Source organism: Jaculus jaculus, chromosome 6, assembly GCF_020740685.1.
Source record: "Jaculus jaculus isolate mJacJac1 chromosome 6, mJacJac1.mat.Y.cur, whole genome shotgun sequence".
NCBI classification, from domain to species: domain Eukaryota; kingdom Metazoa; phylum Chordata; class Mammalia; order Rodentia; family Dipodidae; genus Jaculus; species Jaculus jaculus.
Window position 1 is genome coordinate 114,187,545 of NC_059107.1, and position 21,964 is coordinate 114,209,508.

General features: G+C 38.2%; 2 protein-coding genes across 6 annotated transcripts in view; both read right to left on the reverse strand.

Moving 5' to 3' along the window:
- Ptprb (protein tyrosine phosphatase receptor type B) overlaps nt 1-11,304 on the reverse strand; it is a 142,256-nt gene extending 130,952 nt beyond the window's left edge. For all 4 annotated transcript variants that reach the window (XM_045153608.1, XM_045153609.1, XM_012948904.2 and 1 more), the window contains exons 1-2: nt 11,206-11,304; nt 9,475-9,870 (exon numbers count right to left, since the gene is read on the reverse strand). In XM_045153608.1, coding sequence (XP_045009543.1) covers nt 9,475-9,870; nt 11,206-11,260 — 451 coding nt within the window. In that variant the 5' untranslated portion in view covers nt 11,261-11,304. The remainder of the gene's footprint in view (nt 1-9,474; nt 9,871-11,205) is intronic.
- Nucleotides 11,305-12,872: 1,568 nt separating this feature from the next.
- Ptprr (protein tyrosine phosphatase receptor type R) overlaps nt 12,873-21,964 on the reverse strand; it is a 293,879-nt gene continuing 284,787 nt past the window's right edge. For both annotated transcript variants that reach the window (XM_045153538.1, XM_004650100.2), the window contains one exon: nt 12,873-13,111. In XM_045153538.1, the coding sequence (XP_045009473.1) occupies nt 13,018-13,111 (94 nt within the window). In that variant the 3' untranslated portion in view covers nt 12,873-13,017. The remainder of the gene's footprint in view (nt 13,112-21,964) is intronic.

Genomic DNA, 21,964 nt, shown 5'->3' on the forward strand with positions numbered 1-21,964 from the left:
GCATTTAAAAAAAAAATAAAAACATTTTTATTTATTTATTTATTTAGAGAGAGAGAGAGAGAGGAAATGAATATGGACACACCAGGGCCTCTAGCCACTACAAATGAACTCCAGAAAAATGTGCTACCTTGTGCATCTAGCTTTACATGTGTACTGGGGAATTGAACCCAGGGTTGTTAGGCTTTGTAGGCAAAATGACTTAACGGCTGAGCCATCTCTCCAGCCTGGAACTTAGTTATTTGTTTTTCACAAGTTCTAATGATTCTTGGATATCTGCTTCTATATAGGGCTAGGGCTACAAGTGCATGTGGCCATGCCCAGCTGCTAATGTGGGTCCTGAGCATCAAACTCCAGTAGTCTTAGTTTTCTTCAGACCCTTATATTTGCACAGTAAGTATTCCTACCCATGGAGCCATCTTTTCAGCCCCAAAGGGTTTGTAATTCTAATTGTGTGAGTTCTCAAGCATTCTATTATTTAAGATAGTTATGAGTGAACAGCAAGGGAGTTAGTGTATGTGAGCTGGTAGTATTAGTTTATAGCTTTGCAAGGACCAATTCCTCATATTTGAAAACAATATTTGTTAATATGTTAGGTTCACCATATTTAAAAAATTATTTATTTGAGAGAGAGAAAGGGAGAGAGAATAGGCACACCCAGGCCTCCTGCCACTGCTGACAAGCTCCAGGTGCATGCACAACTTTGTGTACTTGGCTTTATGTGTATACTGGGGAATCGAACTCCGGCCCTTAGTCTTTGTGGGCAGTCACCTTAACACTGAATCATCTCTCTAGCTCAGCTTCATCATATTTTAAAAATTTACAGTTCACCTCTTGGGTGAATCTTGGGGATTTTTCAAACAAGCACATTCTGAGGTAACAGAGACAGATCCTGCATTTCTGAAGGCTCTCAGGTGATGCTGATGGTCTTTGAATCACTGTATCTTCAGACTTGAGATAAAAATCACACAGAACAAAGCACTGGAAAGTTCTGTAAAGTATTGGTTGATGGGGTATGTTTAGATACTTCCTCTGATCTTATAGATGAGGAGTTACCATGAATATGAAACCCTATCAAATCTTATCAAATTAGATAACCATAACTGAAGAGTATTGACTTTAAAATTGGCACAAAGGGGCTGGAGAGATGGTTCCTACTGAAAGCTAAGGACCCATGTTCTACCCTCCAGGTCCCATGTAAGCCAAACACACAAGGTGATGCCTGTGTGCAGGTCACACATTTGCACAAGGTGGCACATGCATGTGTTCAATTGCAGTGGCTGGAGGCCCTGGAAAGCCAATTCTCTCTCTCTTTTTTTCTCTCTCTCATAAAAGAATTACAAAAAAGGAAGATTGGCAAAGCAACATGTTCACATACATGTGAGTGCCCAAGTGTATGTGAATGCACAAACATATGCATATACATATGCATGTACAAGCCAGAGGACAACTCAAGTGCCATCTTCAGGAATGCTGTCCACCTTCTCTGAGACAGTCTCATTGGCCCAGATCTCACCAATTAGGCTAGGCTGGCTTGCCAGTTAACCTCAGGGATCTACCAGTCTCTGCTTCCCCAGCAGTGTACCACCAAACCTGGCATTCTACATGGGCACTGGAGATAAAGCTCAGGTCTTCATAGTTAAGAAGCAAGACTTCACTATATGAGTCATCTCCTGAACCCACAAACAACTATTAAGGAACTATTAACTATTAAGGAATGTCATGTGCTAAGTGGTCCTCTCCTAAAGATGTAATTCACCATTACATTTTCTCTTTTCTTGTCGGCTCTGTCTCTATCTTGACCTTTACTCCTTTCCATTCTAAACTCAGCTAGTGCATCTTATTAGGACATTGTAGGTAAATAAAAGGAAAATATAGAATAAAAAAGGAACACAATACAAAAGGTATGCTTGCCATTTCACAAGATATAAATAGTCGAATTTTTCATAGTAAATAATCATGTTTATTCAGTATTCTTTCCTTGAGATGCATAGGATTGTGCAGTCCTTATAAGTAGATAAGGTGGAGAGATTTAACAAATATAAATATCTGACAGTAGTTAAATTAAAGTTCAGGTAATGATGTTTTAGTATAATTCCATATTTTTATATATTTCAAATAAGCATTGGTACAATGATTATATTACATACCATATTATATGTTGCAAATAAATTAAAAGTTTATCTAATTTTTTTTTTACAAATTCAAATGTAACTGGGTATTGCATATTATATCCAGCAAATCCACACTTTTGATAGTGTTCTGGGCACTCCTTTTAGTTAATGATATTTTTCATTTAACCCTATCATTGTCTTTGTGCCAGGGCTCACTGCTCTGGGCATAAACTAAAAAATATGTACCCAAGGTATTTGCTACATGACAAACTCAACCATAGATAATAGTGAGATTCCTTTAAGGCTGACTCCAAGAAAGAGTTAATTCAGTTTTCTAGTTTTAATTGTCAGGAGTTTGAATGTTCCCTTAAATAGATATTTGTCATTGTTGGGAAGTAAACCTTTTTTGTCTGTGGAGATTGATATTTTGGTCACTTTGAGTTTTGACTAATGTCAATCCTCTGAGTTGGTGATTCCTTACAACAATCTTAACTCTCAGGTTCTTAAAAAAAATTAATGATGGGGTTAGCAGCAAATACCAAGTTTCCAAATGCCTAGCATGCAATTACATCCGTAAGGAATGTCAACCTGTGCTCATTCTTCTTTATGAAGGAGGAATAGGCCAGTTTTTATGCCAAGAGCTTCAAAACAAAGCCATTCAGCATATGTAACTCAATGGATAAAACCAGACCCTTGCAAAATTAGAAAAATGAGTAAAAATTCTTGATGTTTCTTCTGCAAATAATATGGCACATTGTTACCATTGCATATAGCTTTTGGCTATAATATGGAAAAAAATCTAGTCTTCTGTAATTGCCTTTAATTAGCCTTCCTCATACATTTTAAAACACTTCAAACCAAACACATCCGTTTTTTAGGCCATCCCCTTACTTTTCCAAAGAAAGAAACTACTCATATTCAATACCTCTGCATTTTGTATCCATATTTTAACTTGTGCTATTTGAGAAGCAAGAAAGATGTTTTAGTCTTAACATTCAGCTTCCATGTTTTGTGAATTTTAAAGCAGTGGTTGGCAATTTGGTAGCCGTCACAACTACCTCTGGAGATTTCTTTGGCCTTGCTCTAAAACTTGTGATTCAATAGATTTGGAGTGTGATTCAGAGCCTGAACTAATTGGTGATCCAGGTAACTTTAAGAGTATGTAGAATGAACAAAATTGCAATTCCAATCATTTATTTTTCTCTTATTTTCTTTCTTCTTTTCTCTGCTTCCTTCTTTCTCTTTCTTTCTTATTTCTGTTTCTTCCTTCAAGATAGTGTCTCACATAACCAGGCTATTTTCAAATTCCTGATCCTCCTACCTGAGCCTCTCAAGTTCTAGGAATACAGGAGTGTGCTATCATGCAAACAATTCTATTCATTGTGTGTTTATGGGTATGGTGCCACAGATCAAGCCCAGGGCCTTATGCATGTGTCACAGGCATACTCTATCAACCTAGCTATAGCTCTAGCCCCTCTCGTAATTTTTTATGTAAGTATTAAAGAATTGAAAAATAAATGGTAGTAAAGAAAATCCACTATTGAAATATGCAAGTCTATCAAATAAGTTATTTCTATCTCCTGAATTATTTTATGAAATAGGTATATGAAATTAGACTATAGATCTTTGGTTGTTTTGGTGTCAATGAATTCTGATGGTCTATATATGTATATACATTTCCTTGTTCATGAATAAAGCAAGATGTTTTGATAAATACAAGGAAAAGTTCTTCCACAATGGAACAATATGCTGAAGCTATTTTTAAATGCTTTATTGTGCCATTGCTACTACATTGTTTTCACATTATAATAAAATCCCTCCCAGAACACAATTCAAGGCAAGGTGGGCCATCCTGAGTTCAATATAAAATGTTTCAGCACTTAAGTTGTGACTAGCTCTTTGTATGGGGCAAGGTAACCTCTGAGATGAAATCTGTCAAATCCACCCAATCAAACTATCTTTTGACCATAGTCTCAAAAAGAGCAATTTGTAATTTGGTTTATTAACTGACCTGTGATTGACTCAGAAATGATCATTACTAGAAATGGGATGTTTGTATAGTAATATATAAGGACAATACACAAAATGGTTAGTTTTGCTTCTTTAAATGATATGAATAACTTCTAAGCATGTTGAAATCCATAACAGTGGTTAAACTGTTTTTTTTAATTTTTTGAATTTTGTAGATAGATAACTTTAACTGACAGTATTTCTATTCTCTATAATGATGTCAAATTGAAAGTGCCTTTTGAAAGTGAGTAAATTTTCTGGAAGTGACAAATGAACAGGACATATCTCAGAAACAGATGAAGGTCACGTATGCTCTGAACCATGTGGAGCTCCGGGAAGGTAAAGGGGAAAAGGTGGGAATCACAGTAGCTCAATAACTATTGGAAATGACTGATCAAAATAATTTAAACTTCAGGAAATGTAATCTGTGTAATAAAAGAGTTTACTCAAAATATATACTTAAATGATTTTAAAGGTACTCAAATGTAAATAAAACAAAATTAGCAAATAACCAAGGATAGAAAGGCAAAATGTCAATGCACAGCATGAATTTAGATTAAAAAGATTAATGGACAAAGAAATACTTTTCAATAGCTAATGATTACTCAAGTATCATAGTATGCATTGCATTATGAGGACATACCTGGTTTATCCCAATACCCCATGTTTTCTTTGGGAACAAGGGTGGGATGTTGGGCTGGAAGGGATGGCTGTTTGATAAAGGGGGAAGAATGGCTTCCAAGTTCAGAGCTACCAGGCTGTGTGAAAATGCTGAAACAGCAGCTACTTATAAATAACTTGGCATCCCCAGGACTGGCCTCTCCTTGCAAACAATAGATGGCATGCCTAAGGTCATCTTTAGGGACTATGGTAGGAGCTGAACATAGGGCCTTGTGCATGCTAGGCAAGCACTCTACCACTAAAGCACATTTCTAGTCCTTTATTTTTGTTTGTTTGTTTACTACTTTTCAGTTTTTAGTTATTCATTTTAATTTGTTTTAAAGCCTTTTGTTTTTGTTTTTATTTTTGAGACAGGATGGTCATGCTATATATCCGAGGCCATCCTCAAACCCGACATCCTGCTGCCTCTGCCTCCCAAGTTCTGAGAGTACACGTAGTGTCACCAGACCCAGAGAATTATTCAGTTTTTTTGAAAATAAAATAAGGATTTAGAGTAAAAGAAGGTGTTTTGATTTTTTTTATACATCAGAAAAAATAAGAATGTTAGGGCCCATGAAAATCTAATAAATGATTTTATTATTTATTTTAAGTCAAGGAAGAGACATGTTAAACAAACAAACACAAAATAGCCTAGAGGCCACATTGGTATGCCATTGCTGAAAATAGTTGGAGAATGATCCAATGATTGTATGCATTACATAGAAACATCATTTATGATGTTCATATTTCAATGAGTATATGAAATGGTCCATTACAAGATCTATGTTAATGAAGCACATAGGAAACCCTAAAATGGCTGTGACAGTGAACTTGGTCTGAGTGGGATCTATAGACACAAAAGACTCTTCTTTCTGTTTTTGACTGTATTCACAAGCATTTCAACCAGGACCTAAAAACAAATATCTTCTAGGAAAACCTTTCTTCTAAGCAGTGTGTATGAGTTCTTATCTTTTATAATGGTTAATCTTTTATCCTCTTACCCAAATGATCTCAATTAGGCAATTACTTTAACCAGTAGTAATAGAAGACTGACGACAACATGGTTTACTGCATCATCAAAGCCTTTTTCAGTGGTATTATTAGTTCAGCATAACAAGGATACTTATGAATTTGCTGTCCTATGGCTAAATATCAGCTTTGGATGAATGAATATGGAGTACATGTTAAATAAGTGCTGATTGGTTGTCTCAGGTCTTAGTCAGTGCTAGTCTACATCACATGAAGCATCTGAGTGAAGGAAATCATTTCAGATAATCATTCAGTTTTTTATAACTCTAAGTGAACTTTGGAAAACATATTCAGGCTACAGATGGCATTTTTCACCCTTTATCTGGAAGACCTAGAATGACATACATTCCACCCACTAAAGGATTTGTGTTGGTTGTGTTGAAGATCTAGAATGTTTTAGTTTTCTCCCGTGACAAGGATTATGTTGCTTAGATCTTCCTTCATACTTTTTGTAATTTTCTGTAAATTTCTGTTCTTTACACAGATATGGAAATCAAGTAATGAGTTACTTTCCCCTGCAGGTAGATCCATAAAACTTCAACAATTGGGCCATTATAAACTTTACTGTCTACTTGTGAAGCCATGAGTATTGCTTGCTAAGACAGACACAACTATAAGTTTTTATGGCTTGGTGAGTTTAAAACTTGGATTGAACAGGAAACAAAGAAATAGTCATTATTTTAATGTAGTATTATTCCTCAAAGGAATCTGAAAACTTTATTATTTCTTTTTTTGGTTCCTTACAGTTCTGATATTCTATACTTTTTAGAAGTTGAAACATTTATTCATTTGGTCATTCTTTGTAGAGCATTGATGACCATATTAGCCTTACCATAACCTCTATTAGTGGTTTCACATTCCTCCTTTTTGGTTATCTAGCTTCTAAAAACATCAAATGCAGGGACTAGGGAGATGGCTCGGGGGCAGGGGGTAGGAGTGCTTGCTGTGAAAGTATGAGGACCTGATTCAATCGCCCATGATTCCATGTGAAAACCCAAGACTCGTCATGCATGCCTGTAACCCAGGGATAAAGAGGTTAGAGACAGGAGGATCACCAGGGCTTGCTGGTCAGCCATTCTGACCAAGAGAAGGCAGCTGCAGGTTTAGTGCAGGAAACAAGAGGAAACAAGATAGAAGAGGGATAGAGGAAGACATCCAACATCCTTGTGTAGTCATGTACATCTACACACATACATACACACAATATACACATAAAAGATTGAAAAATACAAGGTGGGGGCTGGAGAAATGGCTTAATGGTTAACGTGCATTCCTGCAAAGCCAATGAACCCAGGTTCGATTCTCAAGAACACACATAAGTCAGATGCACAAGGTGGCACATGCATCTAAAGTTTGTTTGCAGTGGCAGAAGGCCCTGGCACAACCATTCTCTCTCTGTCTCTCTGTCTCTCTCTCAAATAAATAAATAAATAAAACTTCAAAAAATAAAAATTAAAGTTTACAAGTACAAAGTGGAAAATTCCTAAATTAAATGGCTTATGTATTTTAAATTGTGCACCATTCTGAGAAGCATGATTAAATTTCAAGCCTTGCTACTCTGATCCACCCAGTGTTGAACTATCCCTTTGTCCAGAGTGTCCACATTGTATGTGGTACCTGGCCACTAGTAGCCTTCTTAGTTATTAGCCCAACTATTTGTGGTACTGCAGTGTTTGCATTCAAGTAACCTTGATTTTGTTTAATGATGGTCTCAAGAATCAAGAATAGTAATGCTGACATGGTTAGGTATGTTTGCCTTCTTTGCATTGTCAGAAATGATGTTAGAACTGAGACTACAATTCTCAATATCTATAGCAGAAGAGCATTCAATTGCTATCTACTAAGTGCTTCTTCAACTTAGGGATAAGTAACAGAATACTGCTCAAAGACCAGCCTGGCAGGAAAATGAGTCAGCCTCAGCAACAAGCTCCTAAGAAGATGGGAGGGTCCAGTGGCTGCTGACCCATAACTGAATAATGAACCCCCACTAACATAATGCACCGTGATCTCCTGAAACTGAATCTTGGGTGCTGGTGGAAGAAAAAATGGTGAACAGGAATCCTGGGATTCTATAACTGCCCTACTTTCTCCCAAGGGAGTTACAAGCAACCAGCCAGGCCACAACCCATGGACCAGCACTGGGAAACAGTGGTAGAAGGAGTGAAGAAACTTGGGTTTTAATCATGGCTCTGTTATGAATTCACCTGGAACAATTTACTTAACCTTGGCAAACTTAGTCTCTTTACTGTGGAGCTCATTAGATAATTTTCCCAGGTCTTTGTAGTGTTCTTTTGTGTTTAATGTGCTATGATTATTTTAGTCCTTGCTTCTAAGGCAAGCCCCGAGTAGAGAAGCAAAATCCCAGTGGAAATGATTGACTTCAAGGTAAGACTATCCTACATACTTCAACAAAAATTCTCAAGGACTGGATTATGTACTGAGGCAGGAATCTGTGCATGTGTACACAAATATTTACATGTGTCCATAATCTGGATCCACTAATGATCAACACATTAGAAAAATCTGTGGCTGCACATTGATTTTTTTTTACTGTCTCAAAAATGTTTGTTACTTCCAAAAGGTATCTAAATCTAAACATTAATATAAAGACATTTGCAAAACCACCATTTCTTACCTTCCCAGTAGGAAGAGACTTTCAGTGTTCTATGTTCCTCATCATCAGAAGTGTCTATGTCAGCAAAATCTCTATCTTGATCACTGACTCTAGTCACTGAATGTACTTCTGTGTGTATACCTCGATCTATATCACAGCATCTAGTTGTACTGAATCATACTGTCTTGTATAAGAGAAACTCAAGAAATATTTGGTGAATTATTAAAAGTAAAGAAGAGGGCTGGAGAGATAGCTTAGCACTTGCCTGCAAAGCTTAAGGACTCAGGTTATTCTCCAGGACCCACATAAGCCAGACGCACAAGGTGGTGCATGCATCTGGAGTTCATTTGCAGTGGTTGGAAACCCTGGTGTGCCCATTCTCTCTAACCCTCTCTGCCTCTTTCTCTCCCTCTCATATAAATAAATAAATTTAAAATATTTTAAAAATTAAAAATATGTACAGAAGAAAAGGGAGATATCTTGGTTCAGTGGGTAAGGTAGTTAACATGAAAATATGGAGACCTGAATTTGGATCACCAGAACCCAAGTAAAATGTCAGAGTTGTGATGTATATGGATAATCCCAGCACTGGGGAAATTGAGGTAGGGAATCTTTGGAACTCACTGACTAGCTATTCTAGCCAAATTGGTGAGGTTCACCAAGAGATCCCTTCTCAAAGAACAAGGAGAATGACTGAAGAAGATACCTGATGTTGACTTATAGCTGCACATGCACATTCCCAAACATGCACACACATCCACCAACATGTGTGCCTACTCACATATTAACATGCATGCACATGCACACCACAGAAGCATCTGCATTCAAAAGTAAATAAAAGTAAAGTAATAAAAGCAAATCATAGAGAAAACTTGCTTACTGTAATAAGGATAATGAAGTTTTCCATCACTAGGCACCACATACTCTTACTTCTATTAGCTCATGAATCTTCCAAAGGAAATACATGGGGAACTGGCCCTCCCTTCAGTGTGTAAAGACAAGACACTTAGCAGGATGGCTTCCAGAATGGATTCTGAAGCGACCACTCACCTTTTCTCAGGCAGAGGCTTTCATTGGCCAGCTTTCCCTCCTTGTTGACCTCTATTTTCATCCAGCTGTGGAGGTACTTCTTGCTCTTCTTGACCACTACCTTAGAGCCTTGTTTTTTGAGAAAGAGTCCCATGCTTCCCAACTCAAGGAACCCTTCCTGCTCATGGCAGGTCCATTCGGGCGCCTGGGAGCAGTGGGTGAGCAGGGCAGCCCGGAAAGGGCCACCAGAAGAGTTGGAGACACCCAGGCACAGGGCAGATTTCACATGAAGAAGCTTCCCATCCTGAATCCATAGCCACTGCTGGTTCTGGCTGCTCCAGTTGCATGAGCCCACGACCACTTTCTGATTTACGGAAAGGCACTGTTGTTTATGGACATGGACAATCTGAAACCCCTCTGGAAGATGAAAAGCCTATGAGGTACTGTATAGCAAATTACAAGAGCCAATAAAAGAAATATACCCACCCATACAACTAGAAATCAGCTAAGTAAAACTAACAGGTTTTACTCTATCTGTCATTCTGAGTAAACATTCCCAGATTGAATTCACATGATCTAAAATCCCAAGGTTGCAGGGGGCATGGGGGGAGGGGTGCAAAGAAAAGACACACTACCCAGGCTGGCAACAGGAAAATGACAAAATGTCACACTTAGCACACTCTTGGGAAACTTTTGCATGGTTTAATGAAGAAAATTTTCCCAGTGAAAAATGAAAGGAATCTTGGAAAAGAAACAAAGACATCTTTGTTTGGAGGAGGAAAGTAACATCCAAAGACCATGGTGTGATGTGTTATCCCACTTTAATGAAAGGTGCTAGTTATGTGGAGTTCAGGTCCATTTTATCCATTTGATTTTCTCCATTTGCCAATCCTCTTCCACTCTAAAAATACCCCCTTCTAAACTTTAATGTTATAGCATAACAAATATTTGTTTACAAGTTGCATAACTAGAATAATCTTTCTAAAATTAGACACATTTATCATATGATAAAAATAAAACAGAATTTCCCACCTCTTCAAACATAACCTTCTAGCCAACAGTAACCAATGACAGTATTGATTATCACAAACTAAATTTCCTATAGTCCTAGAGAGATGCATTTATATTGTAACAATGTCTTTAGCTTCCCCTCAATGCCTAATTAAAAAAAAATCAGCATTTCTTGCTATAAGAAAATTAAACACCTAATTGTTACACATTTATAGTAAATAGTAAAATATTCAGGCTCAGAAACAATTATCAAGGGATCTTTGCCTAAGCGGCTCAGCTTTCTCATGAAAATATTCAGCCCTTGCAAATAACAACTTCCAAATAAAATACATTTATTTACCTCCTCCATCACATTCTTTGTATTTTCTTTCTTTTAACCCAAAAGAAAGCAAAACTATAACCTGGTAGAAAGAAAGCATGCAGGATGCTATAGCCTGTTATATAATAATAAAAGATGTCCCCCTCAGAGTCCTTCTCTCTGTTGAAAAGATGCCCTTCCTTTCAGAAACTGAGCTGTACAAGACACTTGGAGGACACGAGGAAAACGTTGATTTTCTTCTGGAGAGAAATCTCAGCAGTGTGGGCATAGTTGCCTCCTCTTCCCTGTCCTCACTGCCTTTCGTTCCACTGCCACAGAGAGCTGGCTCCATTTCTGCCTTATTCCACAGTTTTCAAAGGCCAAGGGACCCTTCAGCTAGCTTTAGGAGAAATGCCTCAGGAAACTGAGGCAGAGCCACTCACCCGAGCTCCTGAGGATCAAGCAGGTAAGAATTGTCACGTAAAGTTCAGCCTCCATTTTCCACTTAACAACCGTTCATGCTTCGCTTGGGGAAAAAAAATTCTCCCAGATAAGAGAAGCAAAGACTAGGAAGGAAATGTGCCTTCATGGAGAGGGGAAAAGTCAGTGACACACTTCCTCCAATTGAATTGTTTGGGGAAGTTTTACACCAGTGTCCTTTGTCTGTTTCCTTAGAAAGAAGGGATTATGTTCACCTCTCTTTTTAAGTAGCTCTTGGGGAGAAATAACCTCCTTAAGTCTTTACCTAGCATCCCTTTGGCACGTGATGGCTTCACCTCAAGAGAGGAGAAAAGAACTGTAGTCATCATAGATAATTGACCACTCCTGCATCATCACATCTTTTCAGGTGATGCGTTTCTGCTGAATACTAGCAAACCGTGTAATTTATGAGGGGCTGGGACAAGTGATAGAAAGACATAAACATGCACTGCTTGTATAATGAGATGCTGGTGTTGTGAGGAGAAACCATGTAATGATGGCACTTCTAGATCATTATCTCTCCAGTGATGACCATATTGCATTTTGAGAGTCATCTCCACTGGGGAAATGCAGGAACAAAAATTAAACCCCTCATGTTACCTACCTCAGGTTTTCCCAAGCAGTTAGTGGCTTCTTCCCACACAGGAGGGAAGAAAAGAATATACTTTACTCAATATTTAGTATTAAGAGTCCTTTATTGGCAGTATGAAACAAAGTCACCATTGTTGCATTAAAAATTCATAGTTGAGCAGAACATGTAGTGTTTGCTGAGTGTAGTTATTTTAACTTCATTCATCTCTTGATGAGTAAAACCTTTCAGAAAATTTAAGGACATGCATGGCAATGTCCCTATGAAGAACCTTTAGAAATGGGACAGGCTGGGGCATTCCAAAAGGTATTAGCCTTTTATTAGGAGAGAGATTCCAGGTAGACAACATATTCAAAATTCCCTTCTTAGTGAAAGAGAGACAAGTACTTAAAATTCTTGATGCTGTATAATTGCTATAAATTTGCTTTTCCCTTTAAAGTAAATAAGTCACAATGTAGAAATATTGTGGCTAGAGTTGGGGAGCAGGCACCACCTCTATGCCTAATAATAGAATAAGTACATACATATATATCCAATGACAATCATTGTGCTCTGTAGTTCATCAATAGGAGGTACTATAAATACACATTTAATAGATAATGTTATCAACACACATTTCCATATAAAATAGTTACTGTGTTTAATTTTTTTCAAAGACAAAAACTTATCAGTTAAAAATCCATTATCAATCACTTGCAAGTTTAGCAGCAAGATTCAGGTAACTGAGATAGGTAATAGCACTTAAAACAGGAACAGATGAACAGCTGACAGTCCACTCACCAGACAGACTTTGCAAACAGTAAAGCATCTACACATACAATAATAACTGCTTCAGCAGCTCCTCCAGTCACCACTTGATGACAGTTTCCAATGGATAGTACATACATACATTCGGTGTGGCAGATAGTCAATACAGACAAAACAAAATCCACCTTAGGTTATGTGAGAAATCTATCATACCTCCATCGGCATAGGACCTTTGAAATAACTTGGGGGGATGCTTACAAATGCATTCCTGTACACTGGCAGTCTTGAGTATGTTGCCACGTCTTCAACAATCCATGCCACAGGTTGGCTCCAGAGCTCCTCTTTCCTTCCACTGTAGGAAGCTCTGTCTAGAAGCCTCAAGTTGGTAATTTGATAATCACCCTCAAGAGATTGATGCTTGGGTAAAATCTTCAGTGAATCACTGGACAGGTTCTGCTGAAAGTCTGCTCTCATACAGGCACAGAGCATGGTGAACGAATTCATACTGTTCACTGGTTTGGACCATTCCACCCCTGCATGGGAGAAATCATAAAAGAACTTGATTCTTCTAAAATCCTGTATCTTGTAACACGGATATTACCCTCAGGATGGGATGTTATTCCAGACATAGGGTAGTTGGCCAACTGCTTCTTCTGATATCGCTTTTACCTGTGTCAAACATCCCAGCCAGTGAAGTTAATGTTAATACTGTCATGTGCTGTGGAACAATATCCTGGCATGATGCCTTATTCCCATGGTGTGAAGGAACTTACATGCTACCAGTTGTATAAAAATACAGTGCATGTAATTACATACAGTCCTTAGTAGTTAATAATCATAACAACGTTGTTGCTGGCCTTTATATTTACTATATTTATATTGCTATTTAGCAATATTCTCATTTAAATTTAAAAGGTTAGCTATAATACTGTATTGTGGGATGCCAGTGGCAGCTGCACAAAGCTCATATTTTTACTCTACCTCCTAATTGTGTTATCTTTTCTTGATTTAATCCCTCGTGGTTTTGTTCATTATGGCTCCAGGAGAAGCAGGCTATACTACACATACACCATAAAATGTAGCTGTGTCGTAGGCTATGTGATGCACTCCAGGTTTGTGTAAGTACACTGGATGATGTTCATATGACTATAAAATCAAACAAGCACACTTTTTTTTTGGGGGGGGGAACCTGCCCTCACCATTGTGGGAACTTGTGACTCTATAAAGGGCTGAACACCATGCTTGTCACACTAAACACATGAATATTAATTAACTAATTAATTCTTATTAATGTTTTGAGCTAGAGCCTTGTATAGTCCAGGCTCATTATAGCAGAGGATGATCTTGAACTCCTCACCCTCCTGCTTCTACCTCCCAAGTACTGGACTATGATTATTCCTAATTTTTACTTTCATCATTACTGGAGAGGTAAAAGAGTCTTATGGTTGATTACTTGGACTTTGGGACCAGTAAAGAGTCACACATCTCTGTCAATGTTTGTCTTTGTGATTTTACACAAGTTCCTTAAAATCATTTGCACCTCAGTTTCCTCCTCTGTGAAAACAGGTCAGGAATTGTAATTTTTTTTTTTTTCAAGGTATGGTCTCTCTCTAGCCCAGGCCGACCTAGAATTCACTCACCATGAGTTCAAAGGTGGCCTTGAACTCATGGCGATCCTCCTGCCTCTGCCCTTGAGTACTTGGATTAAAGGCATGTTTCACAACACTGGCTGGAAACTTCTTTATAAGATTATTAAGAGGGTTAAATTTATTCAATCTAGCTAGAGTGTTAGCATGATTTCACTGGTGCCTTATCATTTATGTTTTGTTAAAATGGTTTATGCATTCAGAGTGAAATTGTAGAAGTAGGTTAAAAGAGCACAAGTCAGCTTTGAGTTATTGCTCTTCTTACAAGTAAAAAACAAACAAACAAACAAACAAACAAAAAACACTACCGGATCAGTCTATTCAAGGATGTGATATGAAACAACCTGTCTTGAGTGTGCTGGCTATCTAAACACAATAGTGGGTGGGTCCTTCAGTTACTTGGCAACTGGACATTGGCTCTTGCTTTTCCCCTTGTGACCATTATTGTCACCAGCTGCTCAGCGTCCTTTTGTAGTGCATTAGTGGAAAGCAGCCGCCTTGCTGAAAACATCAGTGCTTCTCATCATAGATTTATACACACAGTACTTTAGCCATGTTTTCTCCTTATAGTGATTTTTTTAGCTTGACAAAGTTATCAGACATTAATGTAAATGTTACTTATTTTTCCTGTTCCCTAAGTAACAGATTCACTGTTAGTAATTATTTGAAATCTTGTAAAGTTTCCACCACTCTGCAATGAGAAAAGTAAATCCTATATTTTAGTAGAATTCTATGTTTTAGCCATTTTTTGTAGTGGCAGCTATTATCATTCAAAATAATTTTCAGATCATTTAGATACTCTAACTTAAAGGCACAATATACTGCATCACTGTCACATGACTTTCAGTTAATTATAACAACTTGTATCTATGTTTACTTAGCATCTAGCACCATTAAGAGAATAAGACTGTACTTCTAGATCTAAATCATGATTCCTCAGGTAGGTTTAACCAGATGCTGGCAGGATATATTCAGCAAGAAACAAAGTGGTAAATTCACTTTCCAAGGATAGCAGCTTAATGGCAGAAATACAGCAACAACATTTTCCCCAGAACTATACATTTCATTGACCAAGTGTTACTGGGTTGGAAGTTGACAACAGAAGTGGTCAGCTGAGGATGTGCTAACTTTCTTTTCTTAGCTTTGTGATGACATCTGGGCACACATAAAAACCTAGCAGGTGTCTGAACGATGCTGTTCTGGACTGTGAAGCCTGGGAGATGCAGCTCTAGTAACTATTAGGGAAGCTCCAGGACACAGAAGATCCTCCCTCCCTCTGGCAGCTGCAGACTGTATGTGGAACCTTGTATGCACGTACTTTCTTGGGCTCTAGTCTACGCACTTCCCTTCACCTTTTTCCTCACTTTGAGGCAAGATTTTCCCTTTCCTGAATGTTCTGGTCAGCACCGGTATTTACAGCTCCAACTGGTGGGTGAATGGAGTCACAGTCTAGGTTTTAATGACCACTTTACCCTAAGTGGGTCAGCAGTGTATGTCAATGGTTGGAGCAGACTCACTGTGACATTTTGTTAGTGTAGTTAAGGTTGCCAGGGAAGTTGGGCAAGATGGCAAAACACACTCATTAGTGGTAGGCTGGCAAAATTCATGTGGGTCTGAAGGATTCAGGAAGGTATATGGAACATTCTATTGCTTCCTATTACATTTGGAAAATAAAAACAACAGAAGTGGTTTCAGAGAACTCCTCAAAGATCATTTATCTGATTACTGACCAAAAAAAAAAAATGTCTATATTTTCCAGAAGGAAGCAGTCTATAGGACAGATGGCCAGTCAGCCTCTGGAAGGTGCTCAACGTCTAAGCCACCTTTAAATGCAGGGTTTCTGAAGTTGGCAGAAAAACTCCTAAAGACATCAAAATGAATCCGTCCCCCTCTAATTTTCATCCCATTGGCCAACTGAAATAACCCACAGAGGCGGTAAGACTGCCCTTGTAGTCACACAATAGCTCTCTAAATGCTGGAAAACAACCATCAAAGTCCCATAATCTTTCTTCTCTAGACTAAACATCCTGTGGTTACTCAGTATTTCTGTAAAACCTGGTTTCCCTGTCACTCACCAATCTGGTCTCCCCTGTAAGCTTCGTTATGAGGTAGAACCTCCCCGTAGTGTTGTGTCTACTACTGACAGGAACTTGTCAGAGAGCCTGTTCTCCACCTCAGCTGTGCGTCATAGACCAAGGAGCATGAGCTTGCAGGTGCATTAGGAGGTAAGGTCCATGGTGCCTGCATGGAGTCTGGTGTTCAGCAAGCATCTTAGGACAGTGGATGGACAGTTGGGCTAATTAAAAAGAGTCAGTGAGATTTTGTTTGAATGTGAAAATTACAGTTTTCTCCCATCCTATTCTTAAGCTATCGAATTTTTGAAACTAAATATAAGACTTTCTATTTGTTCCTACTAATTTGAGCTTGTTCTTTTTCTGACCACAATGTTCTTAAGTATTGAATCATTATTTTTAACAATCAATATGTTATCTTACATTTCCAAGATCACATCTTACAGAAATTTAACAAGCATGCCTTACACCTTATTGAAGTTATAAAAAAAAATAGAAAAAGGGAAGTGGCCTGGGCGGATGACTCAGCAGCTGAAGGCACTGCTGGCATGGGTTCAAGTCCCCAGATGAAAAAGTGGTACAAGTGTCTGAAGTTACCCTTGCATGTTCACATGCACACAAGTCCATGTGCATGCATACACACATTCATACACATGCAAATAAAGAAATAGAGAGAGAAAGAGAGCAAAAAAGAAAGGAAGGAAGTAAAGACAAAAACAGAAGAAGATAGGGCCAACATAGGGTCTTTATTATGAGTAAAGTGTTATTTTTCATATTGTCTAAACCCATCTTAAAATTGTTTTCAACTAAGTTGTCTTTTAAAATAAAATATATTGTCATAGTTTCACAATTGTTACAATGAAAAACACTTACTAGGTCCTACATGAAATATGTACTCAATTTGTTCTAAGTCAGATAGGTAACCTCTCAGATTATTTGTCAGGTTAACCTGTCAAATAGGCAACTCAGGATATGTTATTGTTTTTATAACATATGAAAACAGATAAACTCTAGCCTAAAAGAAAGTGAAGAACATCCCAGGTTACATTCATTATAAGCTAGGTCAAGTTCAAGAACCCATCACAACCACTTTAGAAAATACTTAATAAATGTCTCATTGCATATATCAGTGTACAAGATAATCCATTGACCTTGGTATGTTATTGTTTTTATAACATATGAAAACAGATAAACTCTAGCCTAAAGAAAGTGAAGAACATCCCAGGTTACATTCATTATAAGCTAGGTCAAATTCAAGAACCCATCACAACCACTTTAGAAAATAATAAATGTCTCATTGCATATATTAGTGTACAAGATAATCCATTGACCTTGGTAAGAACTCAAAACCTAGGAATACCCTTTGGGTTATATTCTATTATAAAGAAAATACAGACATAGTTTAAAAATACAAAAATCTCCCACTCATGCCCCCAAATGATGGAGCTAGTAAATTTCCTATATATACAATATTTTATCAATAAACACTAGAAGAATTATGGAATCTTCAAGGCAGTTTCCTATTAATTCTCTCTTACTTTAGCTGTGACTTGGTCCCAGTCACCTCTTCAGGCAGACAGGCCTCTATGGATTTGCTGAAAGTTAGGTCTTTAATACTGATACAAAGTTCCTAAGACAAGCTGGTTCTAGAAGGTAAAAAGCAGTGATGCTTTTTAGCTTTTTGTATTATTTAGAAAAGCATCTTCTTTTTCATAAAGCATCATTCAAATCCCATTTAAAAAATAGGCACTAAAATAATCTTTACCTTTGGTAGGTTATAGTTTAAACTCAACCAAAGTTAAGCTTTTGAAAGATTTGAATGGTGGCTCCAAGTTTTAATATAGTAGACTACCCAGGTCCCCAAATAGATGGACCATCTTCAGGCAGACAGAAGGCTTCAAATAATCATTCTTGTGTAACTCAATATAGAAAAACATAGTATTGCTTGGAGAATCCTCTTTAGGTACAAACTGGAGTTTTAGGAAGTATCATGGGCCATGTTTCAATATCTACTACAAATCAAGGTTTAATCACAAGTGAAAAGAGTCACCAAGGTGTGGTGGTACATGACTATAATATAATCCCAGCATGTGGGAAGTAGAGGCAGGAGAATCATGATTTCAGGCACAGCCTCTGCTATTCTGTGAATTCAAGACAAAATACAAAAAAAGAAAGAGGAGTAGGAGGAGGAAGGGGAGGATAAGGAACAAAAAGGGAGAGGAAGAAGAAGAAAGAAGAAGAGGAAAAAAAGGAGAAAAAGAGCAGAAAGGAGTCAAATAGAAATAACCTAGGAGGGACTGGAGAGATGGCTTAACAGTTAAGGCATTTGTCTGCAAAGCCAAAGGACTTCAGGTCAATTCCCTAGGACCCACATAAGCCAGATGCCCAAGGTGGCACATGCATCTGGAGTTCGTTTGCAGTGGCTGGAGGTCCTGGCATGCCCATTCTCTCTGTATGTCTGTATGTCTACCTTTCTTTCTCAAATAAATAGATGAAAAATTTTTTTAAAGAAATTACCTAGGAACCTTAGTTATAATAGCGGTTATAGAATGAATGCCAAGACATCAGTTCATTACCAGTAGGGACCAAAGTGAATTAAGAGATAAAAAGACATTACATTTTGTAGTCAAGACAATTCCTATCCCCACTATTTCCTAACTGCTTTTTCTTCTTTAAATTTGTTTTTATTTATTTGCAATTAGGCAAACAGATGAGAGCCTAGGTGCCTTTTCTTATTACATAGACATTGTGGTGCTTATTTTTCTCATCTGTAAAAATGAGGCAATAAAATAGTACCTACTCAGGTGAAAGATACTGAGTAAAGGAAGGGTGGGGAAAGGGTTACTAGAAAATTTTCAGTGCCAAGTATGGGATACCTACCAGAAAATTGTTGACCAGGGAGATCCCTGTTGCCTCTGAAACATTACAGGCTATTGCCAAGGCCCTTGATTTCCCATGAGAAACAGATGGTACAACACTATTGCTGAAGACTTCACATGCCTGGACAACAAGGTCTCTGAGAAACCAAGCTGGGACTGAGCTGAAAACCTTTTCCTTGTTGACCAGCCAACTGAAAGCTGGAAAAAGCTGCACTGCACGCAGCCCTATGGGAGACAGAAGTCATTGTTTGTATAAACGGTGGACACCCATGTTTGTCCAGGCAGGCCAAATGACTGAAAGGGTGCAATGGTGGCATGTCTGTTCTGGGAGAAACCAACTGCTCTCTAATTGAACTGGAGGCCTGCTCTATGGGAGGGAATACATGCCTGGTACTGAAAATTTAGTCAAAAACCTATGACATGGGAGGTCATGAGCCCTAGGTGAGCTGGCATCTGGCTAAATGCATATATTATGCTCCCCAAACTGCCCTGTGAGTACTTTTCTTAATGTTCATACCCATATATTAATGCTACTCTCACTTTCAGTTAGAGAAGCTTCTCTTTTCAGATGGTGGTGACCTCTGGGATGATTCAAATGGTACCACAATGCTGAGAAGAAGTGATAGAGGAGTGCTCAGCACTGAAACATTTTTTACCATGGCACAGGGTCCACTGCAGAAAAGGTGACAAAAAGAATTTAAGTGCCAGAGGAAAGGTGGGACGATTTACAGTGCAATCTATCAGACACAACATGGCCTGGATATCCATGACCTTTAAGTGCCTGGTCCTACCTACACAAGACCCTCATAGTAAGAGGAAAAGATGATGACATCAAAATGAGAGCGAGACTAATAGAGAAGGGGAAGGGATGTGATAGAGAGTGGATTTTTGAAGGGGAAAGTGGAGGTGATGAGGAAATTATCATAGTTTATTGTCTGTAATTATGAAAGTTGTCAATCACATAGTTCAAAAATAGCACCTACTTCTTCACATTGTTGTAAGGAATAAGTGGAACAATTCATTAATATGTTTAGGACACAGCTGGGAGTGGTGGCGCACGCCTTTAATCCTAGAAGTTGGGAGGCAAAGGTAGGAGGATCACTGTGAATTTGAGGCCACCCTGAGACTACATAGTGAATTCTAGGTCATCCTGAACTAGAGTGAGACCCTACCTCAGAAAACAAACAAACAAAAAAAGGTTAGGACACGGATAAACTCATATAAATACCGTAAATGTTAGTTATTATTGTTATTGCTACTATTTGATATCCTCTGGTCAAACAGGATGGGTTAGGTAGCTCTGAGGTGGGCTATCTGCAGGCATTGAGACTGACAGCAAGCTTATGAGAGAATACACTGGCTTGGGTTGGACAAGCCTCAATGAAAAACCACCAAATATGTTTCTAAATACTTACCAGTATAGAAGATAGCTATAGCAGAAACAGTTGGTTCAGCAGAAAGTAGTGGGCTTAAAGCCTGACAGCATCAGGTATAAATCCTTGCTTTTGAATATGCTAGCTATAAGGTTTTATGTACCAGGCTGGAGAGATGGCTTAGTGGTTAAGTGCTTGCCTGTGAAGCCTAAGGACCCTGGTTCAAGGCTTGATTCCCCAGGACACACGTTAGCCAGATGCACAAGGGGGTGTGCGTGTCTAGAGTTCGTTTGCAGTGGCTTGAGACCCTGGCCTGCCCATTCTCTCTCTCTCTTTCTCTTCCTCTTTCTCTGTCTGTCGCTCTCAAATAAAATGAATAAAAATAAACAAAAAAAATTAAAAAGATTTTATGTACTTATTTATTATTTACTTACTTACTTTTCTCTCTCTCTCTTTCTCTCTTTTTCAGTTTTTTGAGGTAGGGTTTCACTCTAGATCAGGCTGACCTGGAATTCACTATGTAGTCTCAGGGTGGCCTTGAACTCAGGGTGATCCTCTACCTCTGCCTCCTGAGTGCTAGGATTAAAAGCGTGCACCACCACGCCTGAAACGTTTTGTTTTTTGAGACAGGGTCTTTGCATATAGGCCTAAATTATCTGGTGCTTACTATGTAGCCTAGGCTATTCTTAAACTTGTAATCCTCCTGCCTCAGCCTTCCAAGTGCTGGGATTGCAGGTATGTGTCACCATATCTGAGGATCGATGGGTTTTAAAGTCATTTATCCCTCTCAGCCTGGTGTTTCTCAGTTACACAGATGACATGAATGGCAAGTGTCCTCTGATTTTGAGGATTAAATAAATCAGAATGTATCATTGTTTAGCTAATAGTCAAAGAAATCCCAGGAGCCCAGGGCCCACAGTGGTGCCGGGGCCATTGGCAGGAGAAAGAAGAGGTCAGGAGTTTACAAGTATCTCTCAATCCAAGCTTTGACCAAGCAATTGTGCTATTTATTAGTTTTCCACACTAGTACTCTGTGGAAGATTTTGTCTGCAAAAATTTTTCCATTGACTGAAAAAGTTAGAAAACCACTGCCTGGCAAAGCTGTATTCCCTAATCAGGTTTTCAACTTTTATAAGGCTTAAATGAAATAATTCATAAAATTCTTAGCACAGCAGCTACTGGCTTTTGAGAACTAAGTAAGTACTGTGTATTTTTAGCGTTTTTAAAAAAGGTTTTAGTTAATAATAGAAATAGGTAGATCATTTATTATGGTTTTCTTGGAATAGTCATGATTCACTCTTGCTGTCCTGGTGGGCTTATTGCCTTTCCTGTCATAAGCTCTTGGTTTGGATAATAAATTGTTTATCCTGTTTTTGCTACATCTCCTGCTCTGGAAAAGAGTAGTTCTCTTTACTG